The 21,116-nt window shown below is 39.0% G+C and overlaps 2 protein-coding genes across 4 annotated transcripts in view; both read right to left on the reverse strand.

Annotated features, from left to right (window-relative positions):
• Nucleotides 1-7,140, reverse strand: part of TTC33 (tetratricopeptide repeat domain 33) — a 38,872-nt gene extending 31,732 nt beyond the window's left edge. The window contains exons 1-2 of one of the 2 annotated variants that reach the window (XM_018070335.2): nt 6,897-7,140; nt 5,927-6,155 (exon numbers count right to left, since the gene is read on the reverse strand). In XM_018070335.2, the coding sequence (XP_017925824.2) occupies nt 5,927-6,147 (221 nt within the window). In that variant the 5' untranslated portion in view covers nt 6,148-6,155; nt 6,897-7,140. Of the gene's footprint in view, nt 1-5,926; nt 6,156-6,349; nt 6,423-6,896 lie in introns of those variants that run through there. The other variant, XM_008921617.3, reaches the window with a different exon arrangement.
• A 111-nt stretch (nt 7,141-7,251) lies between these two features.
• PRKAA1 (protein kinase AMP-activated catalytic subunit alpha 1) lies at nt 7,252-21,045 on the reverse strand. 2 transcript variants are annotated; one of them, XM_029958968.1, is made up of 8 exons: nt 20,909-21,045; nt 19,602-19,695; nt 18,206-18,350; nt 16,391-16,478; nt 15,273-15,497; nt 13,455-13,941; nt 12,927-13,053; nt 7,252-10,366 (listed from the first exon to the last, which is right to left on the reverse strand). In XM_029958968.1, the coding sequence occupies exons 2-8, from the start codon at nt 19,659-19,661 to the stop codon at nt 10,122-10,124; spliced, it is 1,377 nt and encodes a 458-aa protein (XP_029814828.1). In that variant the 5' UTR covers nt 19,662-19,695; nt 20,909-21,045; the 3' UTR covers nt 7,252-10,121. The 2 variants fall into 2 exon arrangements, with proteins under 2 accessions (XP_029814828.1, XP_029814829.1); XM_029958969.1 differs by lacking the exons at nt 16,391-16,478; nt 19,602-19,695; nt 20,909-21,045 and having other exon boundaries at nt 18,206-18,318.
• Between the last annotated feature and the right edge of the window lie 71 nt (nt 21,046-21,116).

The raw sequence follows: 21,116 nt of genomic DNA on the forward strand, positions 1-21,116 counted from the left end.
GACTAATAAGAGAGAAGCTGTAACATGCTTTCTCCAATAAACAAAGGTACAAGGTCCTTACTTGTTCACCCTTTTCTGTTTCAGCTCATGTGTTCTGCACTCAAGACTTCCATCTTATACACCCTTAGGCTCTTTAGTGAGCGTCCCATGCGTAAAGCATTCTCAAGGAATCGTAATAGAAACCAAGTTTTATACAGACACAAACTAGTAATGCTAAACACTGAAAAACATTAAAAATTGATCAGGTATTTTGACTAGAACTCAAGAAAATTTTAATCAAGCCCCTACTCACACTGTGCATTTTTACTTACAGTGCAAAACCTACTTACTTCCTCTGCATTTTTGCATGACTGACCCTAGAAAACTCTCAACTTAATCAAAGATAATAATTACTGATACTAAAAAGTTTGATTTTGTTTGAAGAACACTGATACTGGTAATTCACTCTGAAGGAGGAAGGCACTATATATACCTGCTAATTATTCCTGGCATGGAAATTACATCCATACTGATACCAGGTATTTTCAGCCTACAAGGAACAGTAGGAGTGAGTACTTAGTACATTCTCCTAGTTTCATCATAAGCATTTTCCAACAATTTCTCCCACACTTAATCATAAAAATCAAAACTCTGTAGGGCTTTCAGATTAGTCTTATGGAAGCATCAACATTCCCAATACACTATACCCAGCAGCCTAACAGAATTTTAGCCTTTATTCTAGGAGCCAGAAATAAGAATTTGTAGACTCCCAAATTATCTACTGAATCAATCCTTTTGATTTTCTAACTTTTTGAAATATATCTTTGCTTTAAATGAAGTCAGTTAGCAGACAGAGAGGGTAAGAAGGAAGAGCAAACTGCAATTTTTTGAATTTCTTTGTGTCTGTAGCTTTAATGGGATATATTTACAGAATGGCCAAGACTGGAGTGAACCTCTAGAGATCATCTAGTCAAATCACCCTGCTCAAAGCAGGGTCACCTGAAGGAGGTTGCTCAGGTGGAGTTCTGTCCAATGGGTTCTGAATATCAACAATGATGGAAAATCTATACCTTTCCCTGATCAACTGTCATCTCTCAGGTTGGCCAATCATAATTGCACCTTTGTTAATCAATGCCAGCTACTCCCAATAACCTTCTTGTACTTCCCACATTTCAAAGTGGTTTCCAGAATAATTTGTTCCCATAGATAGCTTTATGGTTATTTGCCCTAAAAGTTCTGAATCCTCCTTCTTTCCCTTCATGAAGGTAAGGAGTGATGTTTGTTTTCTAGCAGCTCCCAGGAGCTGTCATGACCTTTCAAATGCAGTTGAAGTCTTTGTGATGACATCAACCAGCTCCCTCAGCACTCCAGGATGCACCCCATCAGGTCCCACTTCTATACATTAGTTTTATCTAAACATTTCATAGTCTAACTTACCTCCACCCAGAGCAAGTCTTCCTAGCTCTAGACTTTCCCTCAGGTCTCATGGCCCACAGTTCCTGAAGGTAAGTCTTACAAGTAAAGGCCTAAAGATAGAGAGTGCCTCTGCCTGTTCTGCATCATTTATCACTTGATTCCCTACCCCATTCAGTAGAGGACCCACATCTTTCATTTTCCTTTTGCTACTGATACACCTGTAGAAGCCCTTTTTTTTTTTGCCCTTCACATCCCTCCCCAGATTCAACTCCAGGTGGGCTTTGGCTTTCCCAACCCATGCCTGCACCACACAACTCTGCTCCCACCTCTTGTACATTTCCATTCTATGTTTGGATTTTGTCGGGAGCTTCCTGTGCAATCATGAAGGACTTTTATTCACCTTTTCTTGATTTCCTCTTCATCAGAATGAATAACTCTTGAGTTGAGAAAACAAATGTAACTAGCTCCCCTGGATCCCTCTTGTCTCTAACATACTCCACTTTTCCTGGGCTACTCCATAATGTAACTAAGCGTATTAAGCTGTTGAAATGTTTCTGCCAAAGGTAGCTGTTGGATCTTCTGGGAAACCTCTTTATTAGCACTATATTAGGTAAGTAACATCAGTTTCATTGACTGAAAATTGAAAGGCAATTTCAACATAATGATCTCTGTCCTTTACCATGTTAGTTGTATCAAAATGAACAATCAATATAATCTGAAAGCAATTTTATTACTTTAGCATTTTCATAACTCATTAGTAAACAAGTACTTATCATAATCTAAACCTGAAAGACACAGGCAAATGGAACAAATACAAGAGTTAAAACAACACGATGGAAGACTTTTCAACTTAATTTAAATAGGTGTTATTCCTCTGCTCAACATACTTTTTCAGTGACACTTGACTTACCACTAAACTAAAGATACTTTTTAAAGGTATGTGCTTCATCATCTGACACCTTACAATGTCTACTGAGAAAGAAAAACTCATATATAGGTATATACCATATATAGGTAAAAAATCACAAACTACACATGTTGGAGCTATGCTGGCATAAGCATCAGAGGAAAAAGTCTCAGCTGCTAAAATGTGAAAAAATTGACCCTCCAGAAAAGTCCAATTTTTTCAGTAGATTAGAAAATTAAATTAAGTATTTCTAAAAAATTAATCCCTCTAGAAAAATAAATAGTTTCATAAAAATTGATTTGTTATCTGGTGTGCTCACTGCACTTATTTAATTTGCTTATTTAATGTCCTTATTTAATTTGCTGCTGCAAAGTCTAAAGGAAATTAAGAGTAAAATCTTATTAATCAGTATAATTTATACACCAAGTGACAAAGTGACACAAATATTTATTTTTATAGGTGAATCCCTAACATAAGAGTGTTCCAGCTGACAATAAGACTTTCCCAATCGAGATGGAGTTGGGTTTTTTAGTACAAAATGGAGTAAACATCATCAGGAGCAAGAGCACTATTAACTTCAATTTAGCAAAACCGAAAAATTAAATGCAAATCAATAAGAATTTAAACCCAATAGTGTCTTTTTCCAACAGAAATTCTGCACTTCTTCAGGGCACATTGAGAAGAACTCTATCGCCACTTACTGGGCAGATAAGGAAGTTCGTAGTTTGAAAACAGCACAAAAGGGTGATTGCAAAGCTACCGGCGTGAATACGCAACTCAGTTATACGGAGGATACTAGTCTGACAGAAGTATTTCTTCTTGCTGTTAGCTCTCACATGCCATACACTTGAGAACATTATACTCCACTGTTTAAACTCTCCTAAACCCTTTACTTTTTTCACCGTTGTGTGGCCATAGTCGAAGACTTCCCTACCTACCAGTCAAAATATACTGTAATGACAATTGCTGTGTTCAAAACACAGAGGCTGAGCACATGAACTTATGTTAAATTTAAAACAGTGTAGGGCTATCAACACAAAAAAACTAACCTGGATTGTGATTTTGGGGGGTTTGGTTTGGTTTTGCTTTTGCTTTTTTGGTTGGAGTTTGTTGCCTTTTTTTTTTAATTCCAGTGTGTATGGGCACATCCATACTGATGTCTCAAGCTAGATAATCCACCAGCATTATAAGCAAAAAAATTTTCTCCTCTGGAATATTCTACATTCTTTCCATCAACAGACAGTATTCTGTTCACAGAAATCACAGAATATCCTGAGTTGGAAGGGATCCACAGGGATCATCAAAGTCCAACTCCTGGCTCTGCTCAGGACAGCCCCAAGAATCTCCCTATGGGCCTGTTCCCAAAAGACTGTGTGTATGTTTGTACATATTTGTTTAATTACTCCTCAAACCTCAAAAAATACAAATATGACACTTCTTCCACATGTCTGCCTTTTCTTGCTGTTCTGACAAAATCACTCATTCACAAGCCATCTTCAAAACTGCCTACTTACCAAGTTTCTAGGTCAGGATCTCCTAACCATGTTTTTCGCAATAACAGATCCACTGTGACAATCAACATAGTGTAACACCTTTTTCTGCTTGTCTCCTAATCTTTCCTCCTATCCCACAAAAAGACTAAAACATGCATCAGAAACTGTTGTCTTCATCACCGTTTTTCTTCTGTCTCAGCTTCACAGGTTCATGCACACACATTACAGCAAGTACAAATAACTCCTCCAGTAGGCTCTATCAAAGCTGAAAACCCACAGAGTGCCACCACCTCCCAGACAATTCATCCGCACCATTCCCAGGTTTGCTGATGGGCAAATAAAGCGGCTGTACAAATTCTGACACCCAGGAAGCCTATTCATTATTCCCTCCCCCAAAGAACTACTGAGATCGATTTATGTTTATGCAAACATAAAACGATCAGATTTCACTTATCCACAGAAACAGACTTACTATACACACAGAGACTAACAAATCCATGGTAAGGATTCTAACAACATCACTGCCTTCCATTACCAGAAAATAAGCTAAAAAGATTGACACCACATAAAGGTGGTAATCACTATTTTACCTAAGTAATAGTAGGCCCGCTTACAAAATTCAGCTCTCATCATATTAATTTTTGCCATGCACATTACCTCTGAGTCTCTCTTCTATAAGAAATGAAGTTGAATTTATTACTTCCCATTCTTTTATTTATTTAGCCTCTTGCTTTTTCACAAGCCTGTTTTCTTTTCAAATCCCCTTATCTCCACTCCACAAGTGACACCAACTAAGAACCAACCTTTGTTAGTCTCTAGTGCTCACTCTTTGTCTTTCTTCTGAGTTTCTTCAGTGGAAGAGATACCATCCTTTTACCTACATGCTACACAGTTCGACTCAAATCTTTCCTTAACTGTTACTACGCCATATTTCAGGAAAGAATCTACCTTAAGTATTTAATTATGTCTGCTTACGTTGTACAGATGGATATTCAAGAAATAGACCACATAAATCTGAACACAATTACAGCAACCACTTTCAACCTGACAGGATAAACACTCCTTTCGGTCTGCTTCCTCAAGTTTCCTGTAATGGTACATCAACTGTTTCACCTGTTTAAGTAATAAAAGTCTCACACTGTAAGTTTAGCCTTCAACCAATGTGATTTTTTTTTTAAGAGAAAAATCTGTCTGAAAGTTATGTACCCCAGCAGCACCACATCACCATCATTGCCTGAACTGTACAGAGCATGCTAGAGTAACTGATGGAAATTACAATTCTAAGTAAGAACTTCTGTTAAGCCTCAGGTATGAACGTTAACTTTTTTCTCATAACTGTTAGAAACCATTCAGAGTTTCTCAGTGGTTCTTAAAAGCATTTCTAATGAGATATAGTTCTCGCTAAGTTTACAAGAAATCCTTATGCATGGGTTAAGCTTTTGTACTGTTTTCTGACAGGTAATGGAGAACTCAATTTCTAAGACCAACTGAAGATATTAAAAGCACCAAAACCTACCTGCTGCTCAGTATTTCCCTGCCCTAAAGCACATCTACAACAGATTATTTGCTGCTGTTCAAGAGATTTACTGCACTTTACATAATACACAAAAAAAACCAAAAAAAGAACACCAGAATCCACAGAGAAAAGATACACAACATTCAAAGCAAAATACATGCACAGCAACTCCCTGAACCTGACTTTCCAAAAGCATTAGCAGATTAACAGTGTGTTAGCTGCTTTGCAGTATTTGCCTGGGCACTGTACACATTCAAAATAGGCTTACCCTCAATAAGAGAAAACACAGATTTTCAAGAGTAGCTAAAGCATTACTGACGGTATGGCTTATCTCACTGCATCTTATTTACCCTTTCAACTTTCAGATCCAACCAGTTTTTCATCTTTTGCCTTCTTTTTTGTTGTTGTTATGAGAACACATGCTCCTTCACAGCTGACACCACCACCAAAGGCAACAACTTATTTAGTATCACACAGCAAAGGCAGAATGAAATTATCACTTTTTAGAATATGAAAAACATAAACGCAAATACTAGCAAATTACCTATTGTTTAGAGAAGGGATTAAAATAGCACGTAGTACTCATTCAATAAAAGAGTAAGACAACATCACTACCTCCTATTTTCAGCCAAGTCTGCACCTTCATCCTTGAGCTCCTTACTTTTCTTCACACAGTCTTCTAAAAGAATTTCCTTTCTTCTCTTAGTTGCATGCACCCAGTTAGTATCATCATCGCCAGCCAGATCCTTTTCATCCGCAGCTTCTGCTTCAAATTGCTGAGAAGTGGCTCTTGAAACCTTCTCACCAATCTTTCTCTTCCACCCAAAAGAAGCCATCTGGAGAACTGGAGAAAAAAATACATTTTCGGTAGTTAGGTAACGCAACATTTAAGCACAGAGAATACAAAACACACCTCACTCCTCTCGACCCCAGAGCAGTAACGTGGAGCAGACTGGTAGTCCCCCACGCCGGTTCTGCCCATGGTTCCACCACAGGTGTTAATGAGGGATGCCGAGTCTGGAGCCCCACTGCCGTTACCTGCGGCTCCCACTGGGCAATTCCCCCGAGCTGGAAGTGCCTCGCCACCCGCGGCCCAGCGGCAGGAAGCGGAAAGGCGGGGCGGCAGCGGCAGGAAGAAAAGAGAAGGGAGAAAGAAAGGGAAGGAAGGTCTCCGGCAGCCAAGGACAGCCGGGAGCTGTAGTTCGCCGAAGGACAGCCGCGGCTGGGGGTGTCAGTGCGTGTGAAATCCCGCTGCCCTGAGGCTCCCGGGGGGGAAGGAACTCGTGCGGCAGGCCGGCTATTCCCCGCTCCCGCCGGGATGCATGTGCGGACCGGGACGGCGCTGGTTAGCGGAGCGACAGCAGCGGAGGGGCGACAACACTCGTCCCTGTAGGAACCAGCCGTTCCCGACGCCGAGTGCCGCAGGGGGACATTGTGGGGGCGGGAATGGCCGGGCCACCTCGGCAGCACCGACTGCGCCTGGGACAAGTCACGCCCCGCGGGAAGGCGGCTCCTGCCGGGATATACCCCAAGGAAAAGTGACCAAGGCTGAGCAGGAAGGGGTTTAAAACTGCTCCCAAGTTACGGGGACAAATACCAAGGCAAAAGCCCCATCCGCGATGAGTGGAAAGGGCAGACAAGGCGAGCGACCACAGGGGAGAAAAAGGCAGCTTTTACACTGAGTATTCAGTGTCCTTCCCATCGCAAATTCCTTTTTCGCACCGAAAGGGTTTACAGGATCTAGGAAAAAACAGCAAGACCGTGTGAGCTCAGCTGGGGAGCCAGCCTGCCTACTTGGGAATTCTGCAGTCCTTTGTCGTGTTGCTGCTCCTTCTAAAATTGTAATAGCTGCTGTTTTTAAAACAAGTGTAACAGTTCTTGTCCACTTATAACATACAAAACACTGAAAGACAGCATGCACACCGTTTCAAACAAGATGGTTCAGTATTTTATGTTTACTTGGTTTTAAGTTTTGAAAGTTTAAAAAGTTACACAGTTATAAACAAGCATTTTTGCCATTCAGCTTTGTCAAAAGAAATTAACAGAGGAAGTAGGCACATATTTGTTAAAGAATAGGACTTCATATCTTACAATGGTAATCAACTGGTAAAATAAAATTTAGTTCAAAGTTTGTATTAAACACTAATATCAAGACAAACATGAAAGTTTTTTTTTTAATATTGCACAACCAAGATGAATTTTTATCCATTACCTAGTGAGTTATATTGCACATGGACAGTCAGGTTCATCCATGTTATTGAAAAAGTTACAATACAAAGGCAAGATAATTCATTGTACTCCAAAAGGAGTATGCTTGGGAATACAGATAACACACTTGACCAATTTGTGTATTTGCATAAGCTGCCTCCTTACAACTCTGGCAACTCTCTAGTGAAGTTCCATTTCACAGCCTATTGGCAGCTTCTACTGCAATGCTAAAGGTCTGCAAGATCAATAGGAACATGTGAAGAAAGCAATTTCAACAGCAAGATCTACAAAGCATGGGAAAGTCACACAATAGGCAACTGGGTTCAACTAGGTTCTTAGTGCCCCTTTCTACCCCTCCCATTCCCTATAAAAATCTCGGTTCAATCAAAAAACCTTTGACCATCAAAACTGATCCACCATACCAATAAAAATTTACTTTATTTAAAATACACATATTGTACACTTCTGCCAGAAACTTGCTTTAACCTCCAGATTACCGAAACTAAGGAAAAAACATGGTTGTCTTAATGCACAACAGGGCCAAAAAGGTATATAAAAATTTAAAGCTATTTGCACCTTCACACCTGGCATTTGTTGTCAGCATTACAAGGAGCAGATACCATTTATAAATAGTTTAGCATATGTAAATGATCCCAAACCAATTCCAGAAGAGGAATTACTGCAATTTAAAAACCTGTGCGTTTGTAGTGTTTATGCAAGTGCAATATTTAGTAATTTTGAAATAAAAGGATTACAAAAATGAACACTGATTAATTCAGTACACCAGAACCAATTCTTCAAAGACTAAAAACAGGACTTTACTGTAGGATTTGGAACTGGTCCCTCATATTGACATCTGAACCTCAGGAGTTTAAATGCAAAACTTTATGTTCCACTTTGAGGTACAGTGATACAGCCAATGTCCCTACAGAGACTATGTGTGACACTTGAGAATAAAGAAATGAAGTTGTAACTAGTACCCACCTACTAGACAGACCTCACATCGCCCAGTTCAGAACAGAGTTACAGCAGTTGGGTTTAAAGCAGCTTTATGTTTCTTCAGATTCCAAAACATTAATTTCTGGACTAGATGCCAGGTGGCCAGGATTAAGCTGTTCTTATATCTGCAGCTAGCAGTCTCCCATGAATAAAATCTCAGTCATTGGCAAGAACTGCCATCCATTTGAAGAGTCCAGGTTTCACTGCTCATAGTAATGCCTGGATTTCCAGCCTATCCCTTGAAAATTAGTAGGTCATGAAGATTATTTTGAAGGGAACATTAATTCTTGAATGCAAACCTAAATATTTTATGACTGTTTATGTCTAATAAGGGCTAGATGAAAATGGAACTGTGGCTAATTATATCCAATTTCCAAGAGGCTCAAGGTACAAGTACTATCTGCCATTTTAACATATAAAGTTCAATTTTCTTCCTAAAATGTTGCAAAAACCGTAAATGCAGAAAGATTTTTGTTATGGGTAATTGTGATTTACTATTGAAAACTTTCTCAATATTAGCACTCAAGTTGTTATGATCAGTTTTCAATGTCCGGTTGAGAAGTTAGACTTCAATTCAGTTACATTAAATAGCAAAGTTTGCTATTAAGGCAGCTTGGGAAAAAATAAAAACCTGTATATGTAGTTTTAACTGCAAAGCGAACACTACACAGTGTATCCTAAGTTAACATGTGATAACCAGCTGTATCAAAGTATAAACTGGTATGTTAAAAAACTGTCAATTTCAGATTCTGGAATAGCATGAAACAGCCCTTAAGCTGTGCCCTTAACCATTTCTAAGGAAAAGGATTCTCAGCCTGCAGTAGGAGCTGCTGTGCTACTACCACACTAAAGTATATGCACAGACCAGGGGCTTGCTCACAGTTTTCCACACTGCAACATTTTCATTTAGCCCACAGGGTGCCAACTCTTCTCAGCATTAAGTCTCTTACCGCTGTTGTGGACTCAATTGTTCTACTCACTGCCAACAGAACTTCACCCTCAGTGCATTACAGAGCACCTGCACACGTTTCCAACTGGCTGGATTTGCATGCATGTAATAAAATGTATTGTTAGAAATAGTACATTGTAACATATCAAACTAGTCCTTATTATTTACTGTCAAATAAGGGGGAAGAAACATAGCAGTTTTAACACATTACTGTTAATGATAGTTTTGACCAACTGAGTCACAACTGTAGAGGGTGACCAACAAGTCATATTTGGGTCACTGAACTAGTAAGTGTACATTTACCTACAGTGCATCAGACATATGTATTACCAGTGAAAAAACCAAGGAGGTCCATCTAATTTAAATGTTATATGCAAGCTAATGTGCACTCAATGTAAAATATTATAAACACTACCCAAAGGGCATGTTATTTCCTGTACCTGTGTTATGCCATTGGGCAGCAGGCAATCAGAATTCACTCCAGCTTCAAAATAATATATGCTAACTGCCCATACTAATTTTAATCCCCGTGCAAATTGCATTGTGGCTAGCTTTTTCAGCGCCTTAGTTAATTTAACTTGATTATAACTGGAAGCATCTGACTATGATTTAGGCATGCTTATTGCTATAAAAGAAATAAGCCCATCTTCAAAATTATTGTGCAAGTATTTTAATCAGATTTGCACACATCTCAAAAAATTCTATTGTATGACTCCCTGGTCTTGGAGTTACGTCAGCTGTGGAGGAGTCAAGCGAAGAGTTCACTGATGAGGTAAGGGACGTATCTGCAGATTTTCCTTGCACATCAGCATCCGAATCTTTTTGACAAGATCTGTAGTTGCTCACAGAACCTGATCTCTGTGGAGTTGCAGTTCCAGACTTCGCTTCAGTAATTTCATCTGGGGGCAAGAGAAGAGAGGAGGAAAACTGGGAATCAGTATCAAATCAGTTATAGGAAAAGCAAATACCTTCCCCTTCTAACACCTCCAAATCTTGTCTTTTAAAATCTTGATTAATACATAAATAGCTTTTGCAAACTGTATATTTGATACAAAATAAAAGCTTAAATACATAGTAACACAAAAGCTGGTGTCCTTATGCTAATTATTTCTGTACTCTAAACTGTGGTACACAACCATTTACATCTAGTTTAGATCAGCACCAGCTATATTTTTCATGAACTTATTTCAGCAGCTAATAGTTCAGTTTAGGTTACTTAAAAACAAGATAGCATAAGATTAAGTTCAGTAATAGTTCAAATGTTTTGTAGATGTTTTTTGCTTGGATCCACTTTATTCTATTTTTTTATATTTGGGTATTTATACATTGTTATTATTTGCATTTTTTATTATGATTAGTATATTAAATTAATCGCTAGCATCCGCATTAATTTATCCTTCAATTCTGGAAGTTTTTCACCTAGAATGTTGTACTGCAGCAGCTTACATTTACCTTCAGTATAAGGAGGAAATAGTTTCCTCTTAGTGGTAGTGTTATGATGAAGCATCTCTAATTCTTACTTTAAATACTGAACATTAACTTGACTCTAACCTGACACCTGCGAAGTTATTTCAGGACAAATAAGTGACAAGGCAATCTCTCCTGTTTACACAAAGCTATTTTTAAGTACAAATTGTTAAGTGGAACAGAGAACAGTTAACCATGGTGGAGAGAAAGGAACATCAAATCAGCTTCACTGCTGGAAGAAATATGACAAATCCACGACCTTGGGTTGTATTTCCTTAAGAGTTGAAATCAGGACTGTAGCAGGTTGCTCTCCCCCAGCTGCATGGCTCTAAGTAGTCATCCCCTCTCCAAAAGGGATGGCATTTGTCCTCCTCATCATCATGGCTGGGCTTCGCGAACAAATATTTGGGAAGGGCTCTACCCACGTTTGTTGCAAGCGCGTTGGTGGCTAAAAAGGCCAATACAAGACAGGCATGTCCAGTGTTGCAAAAGGCACAGCAGAAAGACTCCTTAGGTGGTATATTCTGCAAGGCACGATTCCTTCTGTGTTGTCTTTTCTCCTCAAGGGCAATCCTGCGTGCTTTCTCAAAGGCATCAGCAGCGTTATAGATGGTGTGTCTCCAGGCCTCCCAATTGGAGGCCAGAGTAGACCAGTTATGGTGGTCAATATGGCCAAGGCTGAGATGTTGTTTCAGGGAGTCCTTGTATCTTCTCTTCAGGGCTCCTCTCTTGCGGCAGCCGGAGGCAAGTTCACCATAGAGCAAGATCTTAGGGAGGCGGTGGTCCTTCATCCTTGAGATGTGCCCTGCCCAGCTGAACTGTGTTCTCAACAACATGGCCTCAGTACTTGTGACTGCTGCTTGCTCTAGAGCAGATGTATTGGTCACATAATCTGACCAGTGGGTGTTTAGGATTGTGTGGAGGTAGCGTTGATGGAAGCGTTCTAGGAGACACAGGTGGTGGCAGTAGATGACCCATGATTTGGACCCATATAAGAGAGTAGACAGCACTATGGCTCTGTAAACACTGATCTTTGTACTTTTCTTCAGGTATTTGTTTCTCCAAACTCTTTTATGAAGCTTTCCGAAAGCTCTATATGCCTTTGCTAACCTGTTGTCTATCTCTCCGTCAATCTTACCATCCGAGGAGATGAGGCTGCCTAGGTAATTAAACTGCTGGACTGATTTGAGCTCTGATTGGCCAATGGTGATGTGGGGATGATGGGGGACTTCCTGAGGTGCAGGCTGTCTGTCTTCGGCATTTGTCCTATACTGCAGTAAATTAGCACAGGACAGCTACTGGTCCCTTCAGTCAAGCACCACTGGATCTAAGCAAGTACCTGTACTGTTAGAAGGAACAAGGCAAGAACCGTATGGCTAAACCATATCAGATTAAACTGTCATGGGACACAGTCTTAGCCATCCTATGCTGTAATGAAGCCACACTTCAATAAATGCAATGTTTTCCTAGGCTAGTAATCTACACCACTGGCTGTAGGTAATTTTGCTTTATTCTACTATGCCCATAAATAAGCATTGTGGTCAGTGTTTATTAGCTCCTCCACTCATTTCCAGGAAGACATCCAACCAGCATTTGATGGTCTGCTACTGCCACTCTATAAAATATCATCTCTTTCTACAGACTAGACCAAATGTTTTCAAGGCTTTAGTTACCGCAAGCATACAATTCCTGTCTCAGATTTTAGCTACCATTGGCACTGGTGGATTGACTCCGGCTGGCACCTGATACCTCAGCACAATCGGGAAGAAAATTTGAAGGGCAAAATGAGAAAACTCACGGGTAGAAATAAACATAGTTCAGTAAGGAGGAAAAAAAAAAAGGAACACCAGATCAGGAAGGAATAAAGAAACACTAATACAGATTAGATTGGTTTAAAATAATAAAGGGCAACACTTCTAAGTAAATAAATTATGTTTGCATTTAGAATGATTTCCCTTACAACTCAATTAATTTAAGTAATTCTTCACATACCATCAATACTGCGGAAGTCCAGTAAGTATGTTCTGCTGTCCACCTGATACAATTGTAGACTCATTTTGGAATATGCACTTGTTACTGGATTCTTCCTTCGAACACGTAGATAATATGGATTTACAACCTAGTACAAAGGAGATGAGTCAGTAACCAGAACTGTTTGCAAATCACTGCATGTTGTTTTTGTCATTTCAACTCACTAGTATTTATCAAGCGATTACAAGCTTACCTGTTGGTTGGATTTGTGGGTTCTGGGGATTTTTTGTGTAGTTTTTGGTTTTGGGTTTTTTTTAGCCAACAGAAAAAAAAAATATTCCTACAGCCCCAACAGAAAACTTAGACATGTTAGCACAACTTATTTTCCTGTCAGCATGAACAGCCTCCCCCAAAACCCTTCTTGCACAGCACAGACATCTGAGATCATATCCCAATATGCGAAAATACAGTTTCAGATCTCTGGGCTATGTAACTACACAGCTCAAACAAAAATGTATTGTTTGCTGTAAAGATCCTCTATTTTGTTACCTTCCATTCATAATCCAGTTGTTTAATTGCTCGACAAACTTCAGCCATAATATCATTTGGTCGACTCTGACTCCGGATCCCCAAGTGCCATTTAGCCCTTCTCACACCTTGGTGTTTTGACTTCTGTGGATTCAGCTCATCAAGAGTGTGGCGAGGACGTGGTGCTTCAGCTACTAAAAATGGCACTCTTTCAGGGTGAGGGCGAGAGAGATGGTGATCATCCAGAAAAGAATCTGGTGGACTTGTAGCCAAGTAGAAGTCTTTGGCCTCATTCATTATTCTTCTGTTATCTATAATAAGGTGATAAGCAACAGCTAAAGGGTCCTGATGATTTCTACTGTATAGACAACTTAGCACTTCCTCTTCAGTGCACTCAAACTTCTCACACACTTCTTTTAAGGCTTCATCATCAATCATGGTAGAGCTATATGACGGGTCTTCAGGAAACAAGTACTTTGGAAGGTCCTGCTTAAACCATTCATGTTCCCTAGAATTAAAAATATAAAATTCTGAGTGCATGTAAATAACGTAAACATTTTTAACATGTAAGTCTTTTAAAAAATAAAATTCATTTTAGTCTGCACAAGAAGAATCACGGTTGCCAGTCCAAGTCTCCATGGAACACAGGAAATACAACAGCACATAAAGTTAACCACCACCTGCACAAGATTTTAGTAGATATTTTGCAAGAGACTGAAAAAACCCCAATCCTTTTCACTGTAAGGTTTTCAACTACCTGAGCTCCAAAAACATCTTTCTATAACTCATCAACCAGCTTTTTATATAAAATTATATTCATCAGTCTTTGGATACGTGATTGTCATCCAGGCTGCTACAGATCACCTCCACTACAGCTAATTGTCTCAGATACAGGATATACCTACTCCAGCGATGGTCCATTTGCTTAGGGAGTTTGCAAGACCTTCTCTGGAGGGATACCTTTCTTCACCTCCAAAGACTGAAGACTCCTCATCCTTTTACAATCCTGTTGTCAATGGCCTTATCCCAAGCAAGGGATCCCAGCTGCCAGGCTTCCTCACCCTCTAATTCCTGAGTTTTGGCCCCAACATCCCAGCATTGGAGTAACCAGCTGAGAATTTGCTCACCTGGTTGATGGCTGAAATCTTTTTGCTATCTCCCAGATAATTTAGGGATAGGGATCAGGTGGTTTCTCTCTCATTTATAACTTCAGTCCCTTCCTCCTCCTCCTCCTCTTCCTCTTCTTATGGTTGCTCTGCTGCAGAAAGGGCTGCCTCTTTTGACTCCCTCCCCTGCTCCCTCTTAGAAGAAGCTTCTTTGTTCCTTACTAAGCAAGATGACTTTTGCTTCAGTTGTTTAGTTCTGTTATTTAGTTGTTCTAAACAGAACTGTTAAGGATTTATAATCCATCCATGCTCTGTAACCAACATTATTCAACAACTTTTTTATTATCAGATTAAAGAGCTTCCTTCCTTCTATGTACAATACAGAAGAGTGGTTCTTAACAGCTAAGACAATTTTTTTCTACCCAGAGAAGTCTATATAGTGTAACTTTTGCAAAGCATTCTGCAGGTAAACAGCTTTGCTATGGCAGTCTTAAACCTAAAGTTTCTCAGAACTTCTATATATAACATAATTTGTTTTACTGTGATCTCCAATAGATATTTCATTGTCCACTGAAAATGAGCACTGTCAGAGCTAAAACCAAACCAGCAGAAGCCGAATTTTTCATCTCAGTCTAAAAAACATGCACAAGCTGTATGAATGATTTCTTTGCTCTCCAGATTTGTACCATTGTAATTCCATCATCTGGTGATCAGACATCAGTTAGAGTTTTACCTAATGTCTCTGATTGTTGCTCTCTTCATTGGATCCACTTGCAGCATGTGCTTCAAAAGACTAATTACAGATGGATTCAGGTACTGAGGGGTATAAAAGATACCATCACATATCTTCTTAAAAAGGGTTGGCACATGATCGTCATCAAATGGAAGTGTTCCGCATAATAGAGCATAGAGAATAACCCCACTGCTCCAAATATCTACTTCTGGGCCTGCATATAACCTGTGAAAAGATTAACTATTAGTTATTTGTGTGCAATACATTTAAATATTTCTTTCTTCAACTTTCTTACATTGTATCACAGTAATTAAAAACACATTAACTTAGGACAACTGATGTGCAAGTACTATACCATTTCAGTTCTATGCCATGCCTTCCTTGAACTTTAATGTCCTTCCCCTTCTAATATGTAACAGGGTACAAGTACAGAGCTTTCCTCTCTATTATATAAAAATAATCCACAATGAAATTTCAAACAATGGCAAACTGAAAAAAAAACATGCATCTACTACTAAAAAAGCCTATGTCATAAATTGTTACCCATGTCTTAGAGGAATCTGTGCAAAGTCACCTATCTCCCAAATCGAGGCCAAAAAGTTTAAGACAAGTCCATATAGCAGAACCCATCACATATTGTGTGCTACTGCCAGAGTAAAACAGACATCTGGTCTCCAATCAACAATTGACAAAATGAGGGTAGTTGGCTGAAAGCAGATTTGACAATCATGGTCCACAAAAGGGCAAGTTACCCTCCAGACTGAGTATCTGCTCTCCAGCAGGTATTTCACTGCTACTCAACCTCACAGCAGGCTTTGCCTGTAACTCTATCTGCACCTTTCCTTCCAAGGTATGAGCTGTACATGAGATTTTTAAACCAATTCAGGCATATTGTACACACTGAATTTGGGGCATCAGACATCAGCTCTACTTTACAGGAATTATTCAAAGCTAGTTCACAGAAGCTTTAAATATTCATGAAAAATTATCAATACCACTAACAGCCCAGAGTTTCTCAGCATCAAGGTTGTCAACTGAACTAGTTTTGTAGCCTTTAGAATCAAGCAGCAAAATGACTGAAGTACATGCACACATGTATCCAATATAAAAGAAACTACCTTCCTGAAATTACTTCTGGTGCAGCATAGTTAGGGGAACCACAGCTTGTTCTTAAAAATTCTCCATCTGACATCATATTTGATAGACCTGAAAGTGTATAAGAGTAACTACTAAAAATTCAGGGAGCAAAACGATTTCACACTGCATATACCACCTAGAACAAACTACTAGTAAATCAAATTAGAAAATTAACAAATTTATCACAGTTAAGAAATAACATTGTTTGGAATTACTGAAATTCTCATATGACCGTGCCACATAATCCTCTATTTAGTTTACCAGAAATCTGAGTAACATCAACATTATTGCCATAATGTTTGAAAACATATTCATTCCAAGACAAAAACCAGTTCAGTTTGGATGACACAGGAGTGACAGAGAACAAAGCTGCTATAAGAGAGATGAAGCAGAATAGCAAGATAGGACTTTGGTCATTAACACGAAAGTACTAAAAACCACATTTGCTTCTAAAATGCTGAAGTGGAAGACACTACCACAGAATTTCCCAGAATTCTCTAAGGGGAGCTGAGGAATAAACATGACTTCACCACAATATAAACCGCTGCACTGTTCAGCTGGTTCTGGAATCACTGCAGTTCAGCAATTTAGTTTTTAGATACTCTGTTAGCAACTGAAGTCTGCTTTAGAACTAGACCATCTTCATTCACCAGCCCTCAGTAAAGTCTAAGACCTGTGGAAAATATCTTCTAGTTTCTTCAATAGAAGCTGCATGATCAAGACTACCATAAGCCAAAGAACTCAGTCTCCAAGAAGGAAGCCCTTTTATGAGGCAGCAGGGAGTGTGCAGTGGGGTACTGGTGGTGTGTGGAGATGAAAGAGTACGGCTTGACTAGCTTTCATATCCTAATACACAAAAGCTTTTATTAACTAGTCATGATTAACTGAGTGCTACAGTTTTACTGACATTAAGTTACTGTACTTCATTCCTTTGCCATGTAAGCCATTTCACCCACAGCATCTTCTACACACGAGAAATCAGTATGATTCCTAGGGCCCATAGCTGAACACCATAATTTTAAAACATACTTAGAATACTCAACATTACCTAGCACCTTTCATTGGAGACTCAAAATACTTTACAAGTATTTACAAGCCTATCCACGATGACTACATGAGATATATCATCATGACATAGCAGCATACATACCCTACTATGCTTATATGGTAAGGGTTCCTGACTCAGATAGTTCCAAGGACTAGTGGCAAGGCTTCTCTGCAGCTATGTCACAAACAGCTATGAAAAATAAGCTTTTTGACTAGTTAAGCACGTACATAGCAAAAAAGCACAGGAGGTTGTAAGACTTAACTGTTCTTATTTTTACTTTTACACTTTAATTTCTTTTTCTTTCAACAGTCTAATTTAATAGGAAGACTAGTTTCTTTTACTATAGCATTGTGGCTCTTAAAGATGGTGAACTGTTCCTGCACTGTCCTTCCAAGCATCTACATTTTACAGATTGTGAAGACAGGCAACAGCAGTGAGTTCTGAAGTGGAAAGGTCAGGAACTAAGTTCATTTAGCATTTCAGAGAAAGTACTGTTAAGGAAAACCAAAGAAATTAGTTCACAATTTGACCTAGTCACAGAAAATACTTGAAAAACAAGCTTGAGAGGAAAACAAGTTTAGTAGATGTGCAGGAACATTATTTTGCTTTAGATTTACACTCTTGATGCTCTTGTATTGTGTCCCACCACCAGGATATTCAAGTATACACACTTTAATTAATGTTTCCCATAGCTATTAACAGGTTCTAACACCAGAGATGCAATCAGGCACAAAAAAGAAATCCTTACCAAAGTCAGCTATCTTGGCATTCATGTGTGCATCAAGCAGCACGTTTTCAGGCTTCAGATCTCTATGTACCACCATATGCCTGTGACAGTAATCCACACCAGAAAGGATTTGCTGGAACAGACGCCTACTTTCCTTCTCATCAAGCTAAAATAGACAAAGATTTTAAACCATTATGAGACAGTGGAAGTTAACTTGTTTTCATTTGTATGAGCTAGAGGAAATTTTTCCCTAACAACTAAATGAAGTATTCTATATAGTCTCTCGAAGCGACTTCGGAGCTTTCACAGAAGCTTTCTAAGAGTTAAAGACAGTAATAAGTGCACAATTACTACTGATAGCTTTTCAATACTGGGTTTTACTGAAGAAACAATTTTCAGCTACTCCAGCTAGATACATATCAATCTAGTTTGTACTCTGCCATTGAAAATTAACATATTAGTAAAGAGGAAAAATGCTATGACAAAGTCACACATAAAGATCTGAAATGCGTTAACACATAACCACTTGTAGTTTTGGAACAAAACAGTCATAAATTGTATTTTAACTGATAACAGCAAAATTAAAGCAGAATACACAAAAACACACCTTCATTTAACAGAGTGTGACTAGTCCCCCGGTCCCAGCCCCTGATAATGAGGATAGCTTAATAACTCCATTTTATGAGGCAAGCAGCCATCTGTGACCAAGTGACTCATGTGTTCATGCTCCTTCCCTCATTATCAGGCCCTGAAGATCCTGTGAACCAAGCAGACAAACCAGACTTCTCACCCTCCCCACCAGCCTCAAGATTCCTGGATGCAAGGCTGATTACCCACTTCCTTACCAGCCTTTAGTTCCCAGGCAACCAGCCACCCTCGTGGCAGTGATGACTCTGTCATGGAATAAGGAAGTGCAACAGGAGCCAGAGCAGTGTCTTTTATCATCCAACAGTTACAAATCATAAGTGGGAATGAGACTCATGAGTTTTCAGTGGCTACAGATGCCTCCACAATACCCTGCTTCCTCGGAGAACTGAGTCACTTGTATTCTTTCATATGATTTTCAAGTCTAGACTGTGATTGTTATATTGACACAGAAGAATATGTATTAAGATTTGACTAGATCTGCAGAGGGTCTGGGTGATTTGATAAGTTAAGTTGTGTTAGAAATTCCATACTAAACTATTTATAAACTGTACTGCATTGATTCTGCTCACTGAAAGCCTGTGCCACTCTAATCATAAATCCTGTGCTAATCATAATATTCTGTAGACAAAATAAACCTTTAATTGTACCATTCTGGCAAGGATACCCGAAACAAATTTGTCTGTCCCCTCAGTGTGGGGTGACACAGGAATGTTGCAAAAGCAATAACACAATGCAAGTCACCGAATTGCAAAGTTGGCTTACTTCTTACCCTTCCATTTTTACAGATGTAATCAAACAGTTCTCCTCCTGAAACATATTCCATCACCATGAAAATGTCAGTGGGTGTGCTGATGACCTGGTACCTGATAATAGAAGGTATCTTTTAGTCTACACACTCAGTAAAAGACTAGTTACATTTAGTTAAAAGTTGTACAAACAGTCAGATAAAAATATACTTTAAAATATTTTTTCAGTCAATCTACAGCTACTGGAATGACAATATGTTTCAGAAGCTATTTCCTCTCACTGTTGCCTCTTTCATTTTTCATGTTGATATTTCAATTGGTATAGTGACACTTCCTATTTTGCTTTGGCTACAGCTATGTCCTTTGGACTCATTCGTGGACTCTTAACTGGCAGCACAAGCAATTTTGCTGACAAATCAGCTCAATAGTCTTCTAAAAACTAACCCACTTCAGAAGTGAGTGAGTTGATCTTACACAATACAATTCAGCTTCAGTGTAACAGCTGTTGCCAAATTAAAGGGATTGCATAAACATAGCATCTGTCACTGGCAGTAGGGAAGCAAGATTCTACCAATAAAAAAACACCAACATCATGACTAAGACAGTGAAAGTCACCTACACTCTAGAGGTGCAGGTTAACTTTGCAGGAAATTACAGTCAAGAGAAAGTCAATTATTTTTATAATTTGTTTCCACAGACCAGACATGAGGAGTCTGTTCTGGGATATACTTAGTTGTACTCTGAAATCCACTGATGAACTATGGATAAACTAAGAGATGTAAACAGGCATACTGTAAATACCACATTGAGACACGGGGTAGCTGCTATATTGAAGATTTTAGAATTATCAATCACATACAACAAACTGCATGTTCTTAAACACAGAAAAAGCTTCCTGAGAGCAATCTACACTGACCAGCACATCACTAAGAACATTTTGAGAAAACACCATAAACTTACTGTAAGAATGACCTTTACAGATTTGTTCTTAATAACTCATTTTCTAAGCAGAAAAAAAGAATCAAATATAAACAGAAAAAGAAAAATGAAGTAGCCTCTAAAATCAGAGATGGATGCTACTAGAAGTATCTGTCATGACATTACCTTTTATATACCTGTCCAAAGAATTTCTAAGCAAAGATCTAAGGGAAGCTGTCCAGCCTGCAGGAAAGATACGTTTTGTGAAAGTATGTTACAGAGGGCACAGCTGCAGATTTTGAAGCTGGTTACTTTTTTGACAAGATATTGTTTGTAGTATTGCCCTTTAAACATATTTCAGATCAGTGAGATTACTGCTTAAATATGTTTGATTACAGCAAACAAAACTTACAGCTTTATTATATGAGGATGCCTGAAGAGTTTGAGGTTCTGAATCTCCCTGCGGATTTTTCCTACAACATCAAGGCTGCGAATCTTCTGTCGGTTCAGGATCTTCACTGCAACTTTATGTCCAGTTAACTCATGTTTTCCAACTGCAAGAAACAAGGAAGTATTTAGTCAGGGTTTTCAACTGCTCAGTAAAGACCTTATTTGCCCAT

The sequence above is a fragment of the Manacus vitellinus genome, unplaced genomic scaffold, assembly GCF_001715985.3.
Source record: "Manacus vitellinus isolate BGI_N305 unplaced genomic scaffold, ASM171598v3 scaffold_18_pilon, whole genome shotgun sequence".
Taxonomy (NCBI): domain Eukaryota; kingdom Metazoa; phylum Chordata; class Aves; order Passeriformes; family Pipridae; genus Manacus; species Manacus vitellinus.

Excerpts from the sequence above, each read along its gene's own strand:
- PRKAA1 (XM_029958968.1), bottom strand. The coding sequence starts at position 19,661 with ATGGTGATGGAATATGTTTCAGGAGGAGAACTGTTTGATTACATCTGT. Across the intron at positions 18,351-19,601 it reads ACATCTGTAAAAATGGAAGG|CTTGATGAGAAGGAAAGTAG; the intron begins GTAAGAAGTAAG and ends TGTCTATTTTAG. Across the intron at positions 15,498-16,390 it reads CCAGAAGTAATTTCAGGAAG|GTTATATGCAGGCCCAGAAG; the intron begins GTAGTTTCTTTT and ends ATCTTTTCACAG.